General features: G+C 51.3%; 2 protein-coding genes across 2 annotated transcripts; one reads left to right on the top strand and one right to left on the bottom strand.

Annotated features, from left to right (window-relative positions):
- Positions 1-111: 111 nt before the first annotated feature.
- Positions 112-8,855, bottom strand: gtb3 (glycosyltransferase family 4 protein; the record flags this gene model as incomplete). The annotated part of the gene is made up of 3 exons (XM_056698035.1): positions 112-8,568; positions 8,648-8,737; positions 8,790-8,855. 3 exons carry the CDS (start codon positions 8,853-8,855, stop codon positions 112-114), a joined length of 8,613 nt encoding a protein of 2,870 aa, XP_056556560.1.
- Positions 8,856-10,997: 2,142 nt separating this feature from the next.
- agd3 (putative extracellular serine-rich protein) lies at positions 10,998-15,099 on the top strand (the record flags this gene model as incomplete). The annotated part of the gene is made up of 3 exons (XM_056698036.1): positions 10,998-11,014; positions 11,354-14,101; positions 14,952-15,099. 3 exons carry the CDS (start codon positions 10,998-11,000, stop codon positions 15,097-15,099), a joined length of 2,913 nt encoding a protein of 970 aa, XP_056556561.1.
- Positions 15,100-16,925: the final 1,826 nt, after the last annotated feature.

Below are 16,925 nucleotides of genomic sequence, written 5' to 3' on the forward strand. Positions count from 1 at the left end.
GGTATATAGACAGGGGCTCAAAGACGATGCTTTTTCGCAAACACATAGATGACAAAGATATAGATGATATGAACAATAGGAAATGGGGTAGAGAGTACGTATATGCAATGCCTAATGGCTGAAGACTTGACCAGACCGCAAAAAGTCCTCTCGCATGATCGTGCTGACATCCGAGTTGCGATACTGCATGAGATCTTCCCGATGCAGACCACGCACCTGTTCCCGACCAGCGGTCGAGATGGAGCGAGCATACGATTGCGGCCGGCGCTGTCCTCCTAGAGAGACACGGAAGTTTTGCGGGGGTACAAGGCCAGGGGAACGACTGCCAGGAGAACCTCCGGTGGAGAGCATAGAGTGGCGGGGTGCGAAGACGGGGAGACGAGCGTAGGATTCGGTGTCGGTGGAGAGATTGCTGAGGCTGAGGGCGGAAATGCTCGAGACGGCGCGATCGCGGCGGTCTCGCAGTGGGAAGTTGGAGACGGAGCTGTAGACGGTGGACATGTTTGAGGCTGCTGATGAACGCCAGGAGTAGACTGCGCTTGGTGGGATCGTGATGATTTCCTCGTCCACTGTCGCGGTGCGCTCGACGGCTGCTGCAATGTCCGTGGGCTCAACTGGGTCACCTGCGGCGCGGCTGGCCATCAGCTTGGCTGATTTTCCGATCCAGAGCATCTGCTCGTGTTCTCGGAGGTATCGGTCACCGCTGAAGGACTTTTGGACGATCTTGCGAGTCATCATGCCCAGCTTGCGTCGCTGCTCGCTCTTTGCATACATGCGGCAAGTGATGAGGTCCACCTCCTCGGGGGTTGGCGATGAGGTGAGAACCGGTGCTGGCTCATGGTCATCGCTGTATTGGCTCCATTCTCCGAGCATGGCTAGCATGGAAATTTGGGCCTTTGCGAGGGCTTGGGCATCATTGGGTGCGACGACGGCGCTGAAGCGTGAGAAGTCATCTGGGTCACTCAGCACACGAAGCGAAGCGCCGACGTCTGTACAGACGACGGGTGCTCCGGTGAGAGCTGCTTCACCCAAAGCGAGAGGAAGACCTTCGGACAGAGAGGAGTTCAGGAAGAGCCAGGTGTTTTCGAGGACCTTCATGGGATCGGCCGTTCCTCGCAATGTGACTCTGCCGCGGAGACCCTTGGAAGCGATGATTTCCTGACACTCGGTGGAGTATGTGGGAGCCTTGTCGATGGCACCGTAGATGTCAAGATGGTAGTCATCGAACTTCCATTGATTGATGATGATGTCGGCAGCCAGCAGTGCAGTCTTGATGTCCTTGGCATACCACACGTGAGAAAGCATGGTCACAGTTGGGCGCTCAGACTTGATTTCCTTCACGGGGGCAAACTTTTGCATGTCGGTGATACCATTGACGACAGGGTCGACCTTTCGACGGAACGTGTTGCGGTGCTCAATCGTTCCCTGGCAAGTGCCGATTTCAACTTCCCAGCCTGGGTTGAAGAAGTCCGCACACGGAAGAATGATATCCGCATGGTGGAGAGTCAGGACGGAGGTGATTCGCATTAATCCCAGGAGGGCATTCCGCACAAATGGCGAGAGCTTGCACAGGGCAGAAGAGAGACAGAGATTGGTCTCGCGCCAACTGATGGCATGATCCCAGATTTGCAAGGTGCAGTTGCGCTTGATCTTACATACGACACCGTAAGAGGCACTGACACTGTGGTGGGATGCCTGGAAGACATTCGGGATCTTGTCTGGCACAGGGATAGAGAAGATGAAGAGATAGCGGTACCACAGCTCCAGAGCAACGTCGAGAGTTGACAAGGTGGGAAGCTCAGTATCAAACCATTGGGACGATGGGATAGTGTTAGGCATTTCTTGAGTGAGCCACAGATCCCGCCAGCTCTGCTTGACCATCTCGCTGTTCCAGACTTGCGACCAGTGACGAGATTCCTGGAAGTACGTGTTGAGGTTTACCAGAGCTCGAGTTGCCTGGTGAATATCTGCCTTGGAGAGATCAACAGCTCGAGCACCCTTGACCAGCGCCGTGAGAATAGGAATGAAGTTCATCTTGATGTCGAACTCGCTTGCCGACGTGACATTGTCAACCTCAGAATCGAGCTTGTTGCTGAACAGGCCGTGGGTGGGTGTCAAGAAGTCCAAGCCCCAGAGGGGAATGACCTTCAGGGACTGAATGTTCCTCTCCGTCTGGTGCTTGGGGATACCAAAGTCGTTCGCGGACTCGCAAATCATATGCCACTTGATGGTACGCAGGGAGTTGATCATGTCTCGTCGACAGGCAGAGACACCACCACCCTCATTGGGCCAGGTACCGTTATCTGCAGCCATGACGTGGAGGTTCTTATCAGTATCGGAGCTGACTTCCTTGGAACGTGTAGTGACGACTGCATCACCTCCGGGACCGAAGTTGAAGAAATCACTGATCTTGACGGCGAGGGGTGTCCAGCTGGAGATGTTGTTGTCCAAGTCTGCGCTGGCCATGACTGCATCGGCACGAAGCTCCATGTACTTTCTTGCGGCTCTGAGATTTCCCCAATCACGACTGCGCCAGTAAGGAGAAAGAACCTCGTCCTTGCGGAGGATGCGGTCATCCATCCAGCGAACAATGATGCCGTCGAGATCATTTCGATCTTTCCAAGCCTTCCACATCAAAGAGCGAGAACGAGACGTCGACACGGCGAAGCGCTTCTTGTTCAGTCCGAGCAGACGAGTGACAAAATTCGAACGAAGGCTGTCGACGTAGAAGAAGGGATTGTCGTGCACGAAGCTGGTATAGTTCGGCTTAGCAAGAACTCCCAGGTAATCGTGTTCGATCATAGGTGGCGTTTGGACCTTCATTCCGTTGATGGTGGTGAAGATGGTCGGGTGGAATTTGTGGTCATAGAGCCAGCGACTCTCGTACACATCACCATTTGCCTGTTGGACAAAGGTAGCCTCGGTGACCTTGGTATGCGGGATCCAACGATGTTCCTTGTCACGATGACGGCGGGGAGGTGCACACCAGGAGACATTACAAGTGATGTGGGACAACGAGAACTCAGCGCGAAGCAGTTCATCTCCAAAGCGTGGGTTCTTGCGATAGTGATACTGGAAGCGGATAAGGTTACCATCCTTCATGTACGAACCCTTGTCGACAAGACCCTTGGAGTTGTACTGAATGCTTTGAAGGTGGTTCTCGCCCTGGACGCAGCGTCGTCCGAGTGGCATGCGTGGATGCGATGACTTGCTCAGCTTGAGACCCTTCTTCACCGGTGCTTGATAGTCATAGTGGTATTCATTGACCAGTTTGCCGTCCCTAAACTCTTGTTTGATGAGAAGCAGCATCTCGCTTGAATAGCTGCTGACATATTTGAGGGTCCTGGCTTCCTTGTCCTTGGGCTCGGTCTTGTGCTCGCCGGAGTACTGGTAGACCTTAAAGCCTCCATCTGTTTCCTGGTGCCTGAAAGCCGTGAACGTTCCGTCGAGTCCTTGAATGATGACTCGGCTCTTCTTGATGTGAATGGTCATTCCCTTGGTCTCCTCCCAAAGTCGCTTGACGTTCTTGCGGCCATGGAAGAGGAAGAAAGACAGTCCCACGTCTTGTACAATCTTGGCGTAGATCCAGACCATGTTGAGTAGGAACACACTTGGAACGCGAACCACCGTCGGCAGTGTCTTGGAGACGTGATCGAACTCTCTTTGGAATTCAGGATCAGCGACAAGAGCAATGAAGATGAACTTGACAATGGATCCCAGCTTGTGATAGACGTAGCTAAAGGGAGATCTCAACAAAGTCAAGGGCAAAGGCAATTTTCGAGGGACGTAGGAGATGAATTCGGCAGTCTCGGGCTCCTTGGGAATAGCGGCCTCGCCTGTTCCATAATGAGAATAGTCAAGGATACTGATAGCCATAGCTGCTCCAAGATTGCATCTCGCAACGTGAGTGTCAAGATCTTTGGTGTCAAACTGGCAAAGGCTTTGTTGAAGCCATTGGCGTTGGCTGTCCGAGAGGCTACACGGCTGTCCGACGCAGCGGCTCAGAAGGACATTGCGTACTTCCGCAGGCAGCTTGTCCCAGTGAATGTCTGCTTCGAACCCGAGGCACAATTGACGGAGAAGTTCTTTCTTGGCCCACTGCACAACCAGAGAAGTGTTGGCCTCCTCGCGCAGTAGCCGGGCCATGGTGTGAGTAACTCCACCTGAGACAATCGCTTCAGCCAGAGCCGCATACTCGTGAGGAACACCCATGACCATCTCAGCGACAGAGTGGACCAGAGTCTCCGCAATGATCTGACAATTGGCACTGATGTCAAGTCGCTCATCGTGCAAGCCTCTCACACTAATCGCCACCTTCAGCTGATTGCCCGTGGTGCAGCTCAAAGCGCGAATACCGGGTCCCATCGAGCCGTGTGGCACAAGCTCGAGACAGATATCACCATTCTCCCAAGATGCAAGAGCTTGATCAATGATCTCCTTGGAGTTGGGGAAGGCCTCTTCGATTCGAAGTTCTTGCCGGCGAGAAAGCATGACGTTCTTGATCTCAATGCCTGGGTGGACGGCGGGGTCAAGCTTGAAGCGGGAATCGGCTGGGAGGAGCGAGATGTTCTCAAAGTAGCTCTGAAGTTCTTGCTGAGACCATTCGGGGTCTGACCACGGCGTAGTGAAGGCATGGAAAGTTCTTCCCAATTCAACGGGAGAATCGACCTTGTGAGGCATGCCCATTTTCGCATTGAAAAGGGACAGAATGGCAACGATCCAAGTGGCCACTCCAAGACCAATCGTCTGAGAGTACAGGAAGCTAGGGAAGCTGACCTTGAGGGCGATTCCAATGGGCAGACCGACAAGGATACCAATCAAGAGAGGCTTCAAGGCATGAGGCCCCGTGAAGATCTTGGTGTATTGGTACCAGATGAGACCGCTGTAGGCAAGCACGTAAGAGAAGAAGACGATCATAGCTTCAATCGATGACTGGAATGTCCAGATGAGAGCGGTCGAGAGGGCAAGACTCCAGACATGCCACAGCAAAAACCGGAACAGGGTTCGCCAATAGACCTTTCGACGGAATTGAATGTTCTTCTTCTGCGAAAGACGAATGTCCTTGGCCGACTTAACAGCGGCTGGAGTATTATCACCGATCGCATCGTGGAGCTCCTGGGCCTTGGTGTCGATAAGTACGGCGCCAATAAGATAATAAGCGAGTGCAAAACCGACAGCCATGCGGTTCGCATCAGTCAAAGAAGATGTAAGTCCAAGGAGACGGTCACCACTCAGCAGTTGCACCCATTTGTCGAGCAGGGCAATGATAAAGTACAAGATACCACAACCAATCTCCTTGCTTGATTCACGCCAATGAACGAAAGCATTGTGTAGACGGAGGCCTTTTTGCGAGCTGCGCAAAACATCAAGCGCGACCTTGGTCTGGATGTTCCAGCCAGAGCTGAACGGAATTGGTCGTGGGACATCTGCATAGCGACAGTACCAGTCCAAAAGGAAGTTGGTAGAATCCCAGTCTCGAGCGAGTTCCTTGACCATCTGATCGGTGGTTGCCCTAGAGAAAATTCCACGAGACTTTTCAGCCATGATATCGCTCAAAAGAGCCTCCCGTGCCAGCTTGAGAGCAGCAGGATCACTCATTGTGCCGAAGACTTTCTCATTGTCGTTTCCATGGACGGAAATGTACCACTTGCGGATCTCGGTATCATCGGTGCGTCGAATAGACTGATACCATGTCACCCACTTGGCAGTCGTAGACCGCAGGCTGAGGAGCAAAACACCGATGAAGAGATAGATGACAGCCAAGTAAATGGCCGAATCATTTCCAGCGAAAGTAGTGATGATAGGCGACAAAGAGAGAATCGGAATGCAGAGAATAATCGCCTTGCGGCCCGACAGGAATGTGGAACCGGGGTAGCTGAAGCTTGCGAGGGAAGCAAAGGTAGAAAAGTAGATAGTCAGGGCAATGAGGTAAAGATAGAAAATAATACCCGCTCGAGGGCCTCTGACACTGGAGATAGCGATAAAACCAATCAAGCCTCCGGCGACTGTGAACGCAATGCCTGCAAGCAGACGAATCAAGACGAACATGTTGGCTGCAGCAAAAGCCATGGAGATGAGGTAGTATGGTCCACCGCATGCGATCCATGTGCCGATAGCACCAGAAAGCAGCAAAGAAATCATCAAAGCCATTGTCGCACTATCTTGCTCTTGATGCGTCATGTAGGCAGAAAGATACAGTCCTCGTCCGATGATGGTGAGAAGAATAATATCAATCAGGGCTGGAATAGCGAAGACGCTCAAGAACGTAAATCGCTGATATGGCCGCATGGCCTTAGCCTTGTCGTCAGGATTCACATCTATCTGAGCACCAGCATAGGCGGTGGCCAATTGTGGAGCGCCATTAATCCAGTTTGGAGGTTGATTCTTGGAGTAATAGGCTCGGAACCGATCAGATAGAAGTTTTCCAAACACGCTGGGGTTGACACCAAAGTATGCCTCACACCGTGAGCCCAAAGCGAAGGACTCTGCGAATGCGGCGGCTTGGTCGGAGTGCTGGTTGAACAAGGGATTCCTGTCGGTGACCTCGGCATAGATTTCATCGAAGGCATCTTTCCTCGCAGCGCAGAAAAGCGAGAGGGCCAGCATATCTGCATAGGCATCGACTTGACCTTCTTTCACCAGATCACAAAGACCAGCAGTGATAATTGCCAGATCTTCTTCAAGGTGCTGCTTCAGTACTCGCGTAAACACCTGATCGACCTGGTGGAATAAATCAAGAGACGCCGAGAGCGAAGGATAAGAACAACCCTGCTCCCCGTACCAACTGAGTCGCGATCGGATCAGTTCTTCGGGACTTGTGGAGCCTTCGAGATACCCGACAGTGTTGAGTTCTTTCAATTGAGCAAATGAGGGTGCGTCCACAAGCTGCTGGCGAATATAAGCGCAGATATTTTCCGACAACTCGCTGTGAGAATCGGTGAGTGACAGATGCTGCAGAAGCAGCAGTCGCTCCTCAGGGCTGAGAGCGTCAATATCCTGAACGAATCGGCGGGGAAGTTCGGTGTTTGGAGCCAAATCCTCAGACCAGCTTGCCAGCGCTACTTCCATTTCACAGCAGACATGTCGGGAGAATCCCTTTGCAGAAAGGAACGTGTGTAAGACGGTCCCTGCCAGACCCTGGGCATTTTTGGAAACAAAGATCTCGAACTTCTCGTCTTCTTGCTCGTAGACAGCCCAGAAGCGGGAATCCGAGGTCTTTCTGAGACCAGAGTCTAGAGCAAGGTTGATTTTCAATGAACCATCAGAAGCTAGATCGGACAGGTGTAGGATTGTAGATAACAGGTGCGTATCGTCGCTCGCTAGACCCAGGTTTTCGTGAAAATTGCGGAGAAGAAGACCAATGCTTTGAACTTTGGTTGCAGGCACAGGGTGTAGAAGTTCCAGGGATTTAAGACGTTGCTGAGATTGAAGAATCTCCGCGAAAGCCATTGGCGTGGGGTCTGATCCAAGAGGGAAGCATCCCATGTTGGTATACTCTTGCCCTGACATGGAGACAGACAAGGGGCTACCCTGTGACTTGACCTGTGCAACCCATTCTGGAGGATCTCGGAGGCGAAGGACGGGGCTTTCTGGCGACTTGGTCTCACTCTCCTCTGAATCAAGCAAGTTGTCGATAGCCGGGAAAATTGATCGAAGGGAATCCCAGCCAGTTTGGACGCCGGAAGATGTTGAGATTTCACGATTGGAGCGCCATGTATCGTGAGTCTTCATGATCTCGGCTTCCTTCAGCCAGCCGAAAGCCGGAAGAGGCTCTGTAATGGGGGTGTTCAGATCAGAATCCTTGAGAGAAGCCTCGGGGCCAATCCAAGAAATGGCACTGTAGAAGCTGCACCATTGAATGGATCTCCGGACGATGGCGTTTGACAAAGCAACATCGTTGTTAACAGTCTCCCAGGCCAGTACCACAAAGTCTCTCATGCATGCCTCGGAGACGAATGCCTTGATTGTCGATTGCAGAGATTCCATCTGGAAGTAGTCGCGCTTTTCACCGTTTGGCATGATGCTAGCATTGCGGACGACGAGTCCAGAAATAGCTCCATTTTGCAAGGCCTTTCGGTTTTTCAAGAAATTGGGTGGTTGCACTTCGACATAAACGGCCAGCCCAAGTGCACTGATCGTCTCGAAGAGCTTTGCTTGGACCGATGGGGTAAAAACGGGCTCCCAGTTCGCGAACAAGATTCCAGAAAATGCGCCATCATTGAAATTGTTGGCGAGAATGCCTTCGATCTTTTCAATTGCGCTCAAGACTGATTCCTTTGAAGAATGGATCTGTGCGAGATCAAGCCTACCCAGGACTTGGCTGCGATTGCACTTGAGAATTGCTTCCGCAACGCCATCCTGGAATGGATCCACAATCAACAAATCCCACTGGGCCAGCAACCTTTCTTGGGATACAGTTGGTCGCTGATTGAAGCTTCCCAGGTATACTCCAAATGAAGCGGGCTTTTGCGAATGTGTCGAAGTATGAACCAAATTGAGTTCTCGGTTCGCCAGTCTTTGAAGACGCTGGGAGACAGTCGAAGGAACTTTGTCTGGTAATGGTCGTGACTGAGGAACAAGCACAAGTGTTAGCAAGACTCGAACAGTAGTAACCCTTTCACACTTCAAACCTTCGAATCCAACTCACCTTATAGTATCTAATGATTCTCACGGTGATAGACCATAGAATGTTTGCCACTCCAATAGTAATGCACGCCAACAATACTCCAATCATGAACTGTATTTAATCAGCATTCTGGTTTCCAAATGAAAAGCAATGGAACACTTACAAACTGCCACCAGTGGTTTTTCATCCCCTCCCACTTGACGGGGTGAACGGAGAGAATTTCGGCCATCGTGAGGGGTCTGCGAAAAGCAGCAACCCTACAGGGCGATGGTCAGATGTATAGACAAAACGAATGAATGTGCCTAGGCAAGATAAGGCCCGTTGGTCATCGATTTCGTCTTCCCAGTGTGCTTTTACAACATAGTCAGGCTTTGGTTGCTGACATGAGTCTTTCGAAGCGAGTGACTAAAAGGTGAGGTAAAGTCCGTGAGACCCGAAGCAATGGGGGGATATGATATGAGGGGGGTTGGAATAGTCAAAGGTAAAGGAGTTGAGCGTTAAAGTTCGAGTCCCAGTTGGCGGCCAAGACCGACACACGACTCCTGTAATTTGCCTCCACCTAGGAGACAGCAAAGACGGGCAGATCTGCTGCTCGCTTTTTCTTGACGCTTTGAGACTCGTAAAGGAAGAAAGAAAGATGGCCCGTGACACCCTTGGTGGATTGTAAGGCAAAAGGATCCAGACTCAATGGGCAAAAATAGCAAGCCACCCAAAAGTTCTGTTTGATGCACGCCCAAAAGGGCACTAGGTTATGCACCAGGATGAACGATGAGACACGCAGTGGAGTCGACCGTGGAGCTGCAGCTAGCATGTCCCCGGTGCCATGTGTGTGAGTGGCAATGGGTCCCCAGTCTTCCCATGCGATTCAGTACCGTGGTAGTATTGCAGAGCCCGGTGTCTGTGCAGATCAGTCGATGTTGAGCCACGCCGAACTATACGGTGAATCAAGTTTTCGCTCTGTCACCCAAGTTTTTCAGACTCGTCCGAATCTCGTCAAGGCATTGGTCTACCTCTCTTCCTAGAAACAGATCTAAGAGTCCCTACATCATTCTCTAAACCCAAATTGACGCATGGCGAGAGCCACGGGCCAGGAGTGTCTCCACGACAGCTTCTGTGCTGGCTCGACCGATCCACTGAGCTCGGAGAGGAATAGTGGAATCTTTGTCGCTACGAGGCATCGTTTTTTTTTTTTTTTTTTTTTCTATCTGTCATTTTTTATGCGAATTGATTTTTACATTTTTTTAACCACTACATAAATCTTAGCGCCGGTGTTAGCTGGTAACCTGGTAGAAAAGCCGAACTTAGTACAAGGTTGAGTTATTGTGCTCGATTTGGAAAGGTGCGGTCGGTTTTTGGAAGGTAATTTTCAATATGCGAATACGAGGAGTATACTTACCGAACAGAACATACCGTACGATACCAGGCACTTTTTGCCATCCTGATCCACCTCATCATGACTTTTCCCCTTTCCCTTGGCCGTCTCCACTCTCAAATCTGGACCTGTTAGAACCCTGGTTGATGCATCCAAAAACCCCGCGCGGGCTGGATCCAGGTCCCATACGCCTTTCTTCTCATGAGCCCCAAAGTGGGCAGGGGCTAAGCAGGCCCCTAAGCCCTTCCCATCTACACTACTCCGTATACTGTACTGTCGGTGCCGAGCATTGGTAGCCTGTGGATAGTCACAAAGTCCGAGGTGCTATGCTCGGGGGTTTTTACCAGATAGACTTCGGCTTTTGCGATGTCTCAGATGGAAATAACTTCATTTTCATTTTTCTCCATCAGGACTTCCTATTTTAGGGCAATTTTTGGCTTATTGGTTTTCTTTTTTTTCCACATGGTCGAAATGCACCCAAGTGCGAGAATATCACAGAACTCTGCAGGTCCATCCCCACCTCGCACCATGAATGCCTTGACCCTTTGTAACATAGCCAATTGAATGACCAGGAAAAATTTGCTATCCTCATTCTCGCCATCTCTAGACCACCCCCAATGGGTAGGTTCCGCTTGACCCGGAACCGACATCCCACATTTCCTTCGGAAAGATCTCGATCTGCCCTATCAATCTCATGGCCAACACCATAGCACGCCACCTGCAATCCTGATAGAAATGTGCCGAGTAAGATGACTTGTATGTGGAGATTATCCTTCGTAGAAGCCCGTGGCCTCAGTTAGATCAACCGATAGGTTTTGACAAGTCTGACTCGGTGTTTCTTTGGTACATAAGGAGCCTGATGGGTCATACTTGAAGTCAGATGCAAGCTAAGTTCCTTCGTTCTGCATCCCGCCCCAGTTTAACTGTCAATCGTTTTCCGTGCATGGTGCGTTCTGTTCTCTCGTTTGTGCATCTGTACCCCTGGTTAATATTACCAACATGGTGCAACTTCCCGTGTGGGCCTTGAAAGTAGGCTGCTTCTACGGCCTTATAACTTGCGACTCTCGTCCAGGTGTTTGGCCTGACCACAAGCCTCAAGTTATTTCTTGGGAGCCTCCCCATTCTTCTCATACTACTACTACCACTGTTCACCATACTTCCATTCCAACTACCTCTGCCCATACAACCACTGCGCATACTACTACCACGAGTGTGCCAGAGGTCACTACTACATCTATTCCCTCGTTGACCACCTCCTCTACTACTTCAATTTCTGTGACTGTTTCTTCATCTTCTCCTGTTTCTTCCGGATCTAGTGGCATTGTTTCTTCTATTGAGACTGTTTCGCCTACTAGTACCTCTACCCCTTCGACCTTTGCCACCTCGACCTCTGCGTCTAGTGCATCCCCGAGTTCCTCGGTAGCGAGTTCTTCTTCGAGCTCACCCGTTAACTCGCCAAGCTCCACTCCTGGAAGTACTTCAGTGAGCTCCACCACTTCTCCGAGTGCCACTGCAGGTGGAAGCTCGACCTCGAACCCTACTTCGAGTCCCATTGCTTCTTCCAGCACAGTTGCTTCTTCGAGCCCCGCTAGCTCTTCTTCTGCCCCTGGAAGCTCTTCAAGTATTGGAAGTTCCTCCGTTCCTGGCAGTTCTTCCAGCCCTGCAAGCTCCTCGAGTCCTGGAAGTTCCTCGACTCCTATCGGGTCTTCATCTACCCCTGCATCAAGCCCCGCTAGCTCTGAAGCTTCGTCCTCTCCTGCATCGAGCACTCCTGTCTCCTCGAGCACTCCTGTCTCCTCGAGCACTCCTGTCTCCTCGAGCACTCCTGTCTCCTCGAGTACTCCTGTCTCCTCGAGCACTCCTGTCTCCTCGAGCACTCCTGTCTCCTCGAGCACTCCTGTCTCCTCGAGCACTCCTGTCTCCTCGAGCACTCCTGTCTCCTCGAGCACTCCTGTCTCCTCGAGCACTCCTGTCTCCTCGAGCACTCCTGTCTCCTCGAGCACTCCTGTCTCCTCGAGCACTCCTGTCTCCTCGAGCACTCCTGTCATCTCACCAACTATGTCTTCCACCGCTGTCTCAATCTCGGCGAGTGCCTCTGCTACTCCTGTCAGCCATGCCACCATTGCTGCCAATATCCTGATCATTGCTAGAGACACTGCGTCCGCTAACGTTGCCTCTTCTGGTCTGAATGCCTACGGTATTCCTTTCACGACTCTGGTTGTTCCTCAGGCGGGTGTTGCCCTTCCCGCCTTGAACACTAGCACTGGAGGAAACTTCGGTGGTATTGTGGTTGCATCCGAAGTCAGCTACGACTATGGCGCGACTGGCTACCAGAGTGCCCTGACTACTGACCAGTGGAATCAGCTGTACGCTTACCAGCTTGCGTATGGTGTCCGTATGGTTCAGTATGATGTTTACCCCGGCCCCAACTACGGTGCTACCGCTGTTGGAGGTGGTTGCTGCGACACTGGTGTTGAGCAAGAGATCTCCTTCACCGATATTAGCGATTTCCCCACCTCTGGTCTGCGCACTGGAGCTGGTGTGAGCACTGAGGGCCTGTGGCACTACCCGGCTACCATCAGCAACACCACCTCTACTAAGCAGATTGCTTCCTTTGCTGCCAACTCTGTTACCACGTCCGACACCACTGCTGCAGTCATCAACAACTTCGATGGCCGTGAGCAGATGGCTTTCTTCATTGGCTTTGACACCACCTGGAGTGCAACTTCCAACTACCTGCAGCACGCTTGGATTACTTGGATCACTCGCGGTCTCTACGCCGGATATCGTCGTGTCAACCTGAACACTCAGATCGATGATATGTTCCTGGAGTCCGACATCTACTATCCCAATGGCACCACTTTCCGTATTCGAAATGAAGATATGGACAACATCCGTGACTGGATCAAGACTATCAACGCCAAGATGAACGCCGGTAGTACCTACTTCCCTGAAGTTGGCCACAACGGAAATGGCAACATTGAGAACAGTTCTAACACCGATGCTGGCTACATTGCTTGCAACGACGGCGCCATTGAGTACGACTCTCCTGCTGACACCGCCTTGGAGTTCGAGAAGCCTCTGGGTACTGGTACCAACTTGTGGCCCACCTCCCCCACCAGCTACACCTGGACCACTGCCTGCACTCAGCGCGATCCTCTCTTGATCTGGTGGACTACCGCTGCCAACCTGAACAGCTTCGCCTCTATCTCTCACACCTTCACCCACGAGGAGCAGAACAACGCTACCTACTCCGATATCTACAAGGAGATCAGCTTCAACCAGGCCTGGCTCAAGCAGAATGGTATCGATCAGGCTACCCACTTCACTGCCAACGGTATCATTCCCCCTGCCATTACCGGTCTGCACAACGGCGATGCCCTTCAGGCCTGGTGGGACAACGGTATCAAGAACTGTGTCGGTGACAACACCCGTCCCGCCCTTCTCAACACCCAGAATGCTATGTGGCCCTACTTCACCGTTGTCTCCACTGATGGCTTCGCTGGTATGCAGGTCAACCCTCGCTGGGCTACTCGTATCTATTACAACTGTGATACTCCTACTTGCACCCTGAACGAGTGGATTGCCACCTCTGCCGGTAGCGGCACCTTCGATGACCTGCTCGCTACTGAGAAGGCCGATACCATGCGCCACCTGTTCGGTCTCTACCACGACCCGTACATGTTCCACCAGGCCAACCTGCGCAATGCCGACGTTGATGCTATCACCATCAATGGCGTCTCTGCCAAGTACTCCATCTTCCAGGCTTGGGTTGAGACTCAGGTCCAGGAGTTCGTCCGCCTTGTCGAGTGGCCCATAGTTACTCTCAAGCACGCCGACATGTCCGCTCAGTTCCTGGCTCGCTACAACCGTGATGCCTGTGGCTACTCGCTGAGCTACACCACCGCCAATGGAAAGATCACCGCTGTCACTGTCTCCGCTACTGGAAACACCTGCAGCGAGCCCATCCCTGTGACTTTCCCCACTGCCCCCTCCAACACCCAGGGCTTCACCACTGAGCAGCTGGGCAGCGACCCCACCACTGTCTGGGTCCAACTGTCCGGTTCTCCCGTCACCTTCACCCTCTCCTCTCCTATCACTCTGTAAGAGTGGATAAGATTGAGTTTGGTCTCATGTTCTCGTCGCGAAAATGTTCCATGTTGATTTGAAATCTATTTTTAGCTTATTTTATATTTTGTGATTGACTTTGTCCTAGACCTGTCTATAATGGCATTGAGTTTTGGTGGAAAGTAATATAATTCAAGCATGCTTTTTGTGTTCAAAACCTTCTCACCTAAAAAAGTAAAGTTCCTTGCAGCTAAAATGCACTCAGCATGACTTGCGAATACGAGGCGCCACTCATAGGTTTTCAAAGCTTAGTCTCAAGGCAAATCATAAAGTGTGATGGCTGGCCTAAATGTGGGTGAAGTGGCGGTCTGGTCAGCAGGTGTCAGCAGGTGTCAGCAGGGACAGAGTATGACTCTGCAGGTCCAAAGCATATTCTCTGTACGTTGTAGAACGTGTGACATTTCTTGGCTTGTCTGTGCTGCCCAGATTCCTGGAACTCAATTGCATCTATGATCATGATATTCCTTTTGAGTTTTGGTAAACGGTCAACCTTGATCTATACTAAGTTCTGATGTTTATAGTGAGCAAGTTAATTAAAGTATTGAGTCATTGATCAACACGGGAAGAAAAACTCAATTTGAGTCTCCTTCGTTGCCATCAATCTGACATCTTGAAGTTTGGTCCGAATTGCCTGTTTGGGGTTGACATGATGTAGTCTATAGCATCGTGAGCCGTTTCCCATCATCCACTAACGGCGACGCCGAAGGCCTTCCCCTCCTCTCGTGAGATTTCGATGGCCAGCCGCAAAGGATAGAAGCATTCTGACAATTTGTGCCTAAAGGCGTGGCCTTTCGTGATTGTACAACACAAAAGCCGTGCTTCTAGGCGAATGGTCGGCTGGGAGGACGCGGGCGATGATACGAACATCGACGATGCACCCCCAGCCTCGCGCGGCTCAAACCAGCAAGACGGCCGCGAGATGGAGACCACCGTCTTGAATGAGGCTAGTGAAAAGTCGCCTCGGGAGAATTAGAAGCATCTCGTGCGAATTTCATTGGCACTCGGATATATTCGCAGCCACCAGAGTATATCTAGGGCTGGGCGCTGGAAGTCTCCGACCCGCGATGATGCTGCAGGGGTGCAGGGCGGGGGAAGGGCAAAAGGGGAAAGTACTAGACTCTACAAAGGGGGAAGTTTGGCGAGCTGCTCACCATCGTGACATGGGGACATGGGGTTGGGAACAGAATTCATCCGCGTTAGAATGGAAAGGGGATGGCGTGAGTGAATTGTCCTCCATGAGGCTGCTATAGTCGTTCTTGGCACGCTATTCCAATCCCCGAGACCTCCCAACATACCCATTTTTGTCTCGTATCCAGAACGTACTATTTCTCGTGCCAAGTAGCTGCCACCTTAAGGAGCGGGTGTGGCGCTCGGGGATAACGGATGGGAGAGTCGGGCGATTGGGTTATCTAGAACAAGATCACAGTTGCGCACGGCTTATGAGAGGCAATTTTTTCCTTTAGTTGCATTTTAGTTCTTACTGCCAATTCAGCTACTATTCCATAGTTGCATTTTGCTCCTTTTACGGCCAGACGGCCGAGAACGTGCAGGGGAAGTTGGGGGTGTGTGGAGAGCAAATGTGGTGCATCTCGCAGGAGGCAAAAGCAAGCGAGAAAGCAAAGACCATCATCCTTCGAGCCTCATAACTGTCATAGACTAAGGAAAAAGTCAATCTAACTCAGCCACTTCCAAAATTGGATACAGCAGTTTGGCACAAGTATACGAAGTATGGAGTAAGTGCTCTTGAATACATTAATTGACCGGGATTCCTGGTCGGGGCTCTTGTCCGGCGAGTCAGGACCGAAAGCGATCTATTACTATACCCTAGTCTTTGTCAGTAAACTTGTTAATGGAACTGATCAACAAGGCACTCATGACATTAGCGTGATGAAAGACGGGCTGGATAGTGGGGAACTTCGGGCGGTATTAAGAGTATATTCGAAACCGTCCCGTACGGGTGTAATATTACAACTATCCTGTGGTGTTTTGCAAAATTCGCCAAGTTCCACTAGCAATTGCGTCGTCATAGCCTTCTCACTAAGGATGCAAATTCTGAACCGATCGGACGCTAAATCATTAGATCAACAAAATCAACCCACAGCGGCGGTCCCACCGGATCGAGAACCCAGCTTGGAACACTAGAAGTCCCTCAGGCTCAGGCGCTTGCCAGCGCATGCAGCGTGGGGGGCTCGGGTCATTGGTAGGGTTCCAGATTTCCCCGGCAAGAGGGGCGGCCGATGGCAATCATTCTGATTCTTCAGCAAAATTCAAGGATCACAGATTGATCCCTCTTCCAGGGACCAGGGGCGGGCCTAACGCTGTCCTGTCAAATTAAAGGTGGGCGTCCTCGGGGGGTACCGTTTGTCCCTGAAAAGGCTGGCTGAGAAGTGACTGCTCAACTGCACATTCTCCTGTGTAACCCCACCACTGGCGGGTTTGGGGAAGTTGGCTTCCTTAAATTCGACCTCATCGGCTATACAGACCTTTCGATGGTGTGATGGGTCTCGCCCGCCGCCAGCATCGGCGGCACCGGGCCCTATAGTCTTGGCAAACAGGGGTGGTGCTCTTGTGGTTGGTGTGTCTCTTCTTATTTTAGTGCCTTGAGCAAAGTTTGCAACCGTGGCTCGCCGTCTTTTGCTTTTTTTTTTTTTTTTTTCTTTTCTTTTTTTCTGCTTTGTTCTCTTATTCACTTATTGCAGTGTGTGTTGTGCACTGTTCACTGTGCACTTGTACTGCCCCAAGTTTGGACCGGTCCAAGACTCTTTTCTCTCGAGAACTGTGCTCTAACATGATACTACA

This window comes from Penicillium cataractarum (assembly GCF_028827025.1).
Source record: "Penicillium cataractarum strain IBT 29864 chromosome Unknown utg000004l, whole genome shotgun sequence".
NCBI lineage: Eukaryota > Fungi > Ascomycota > Eurotiomycetes > Eurotiales > Aspergillaceae > Penicillium > Penicillium cataractarum.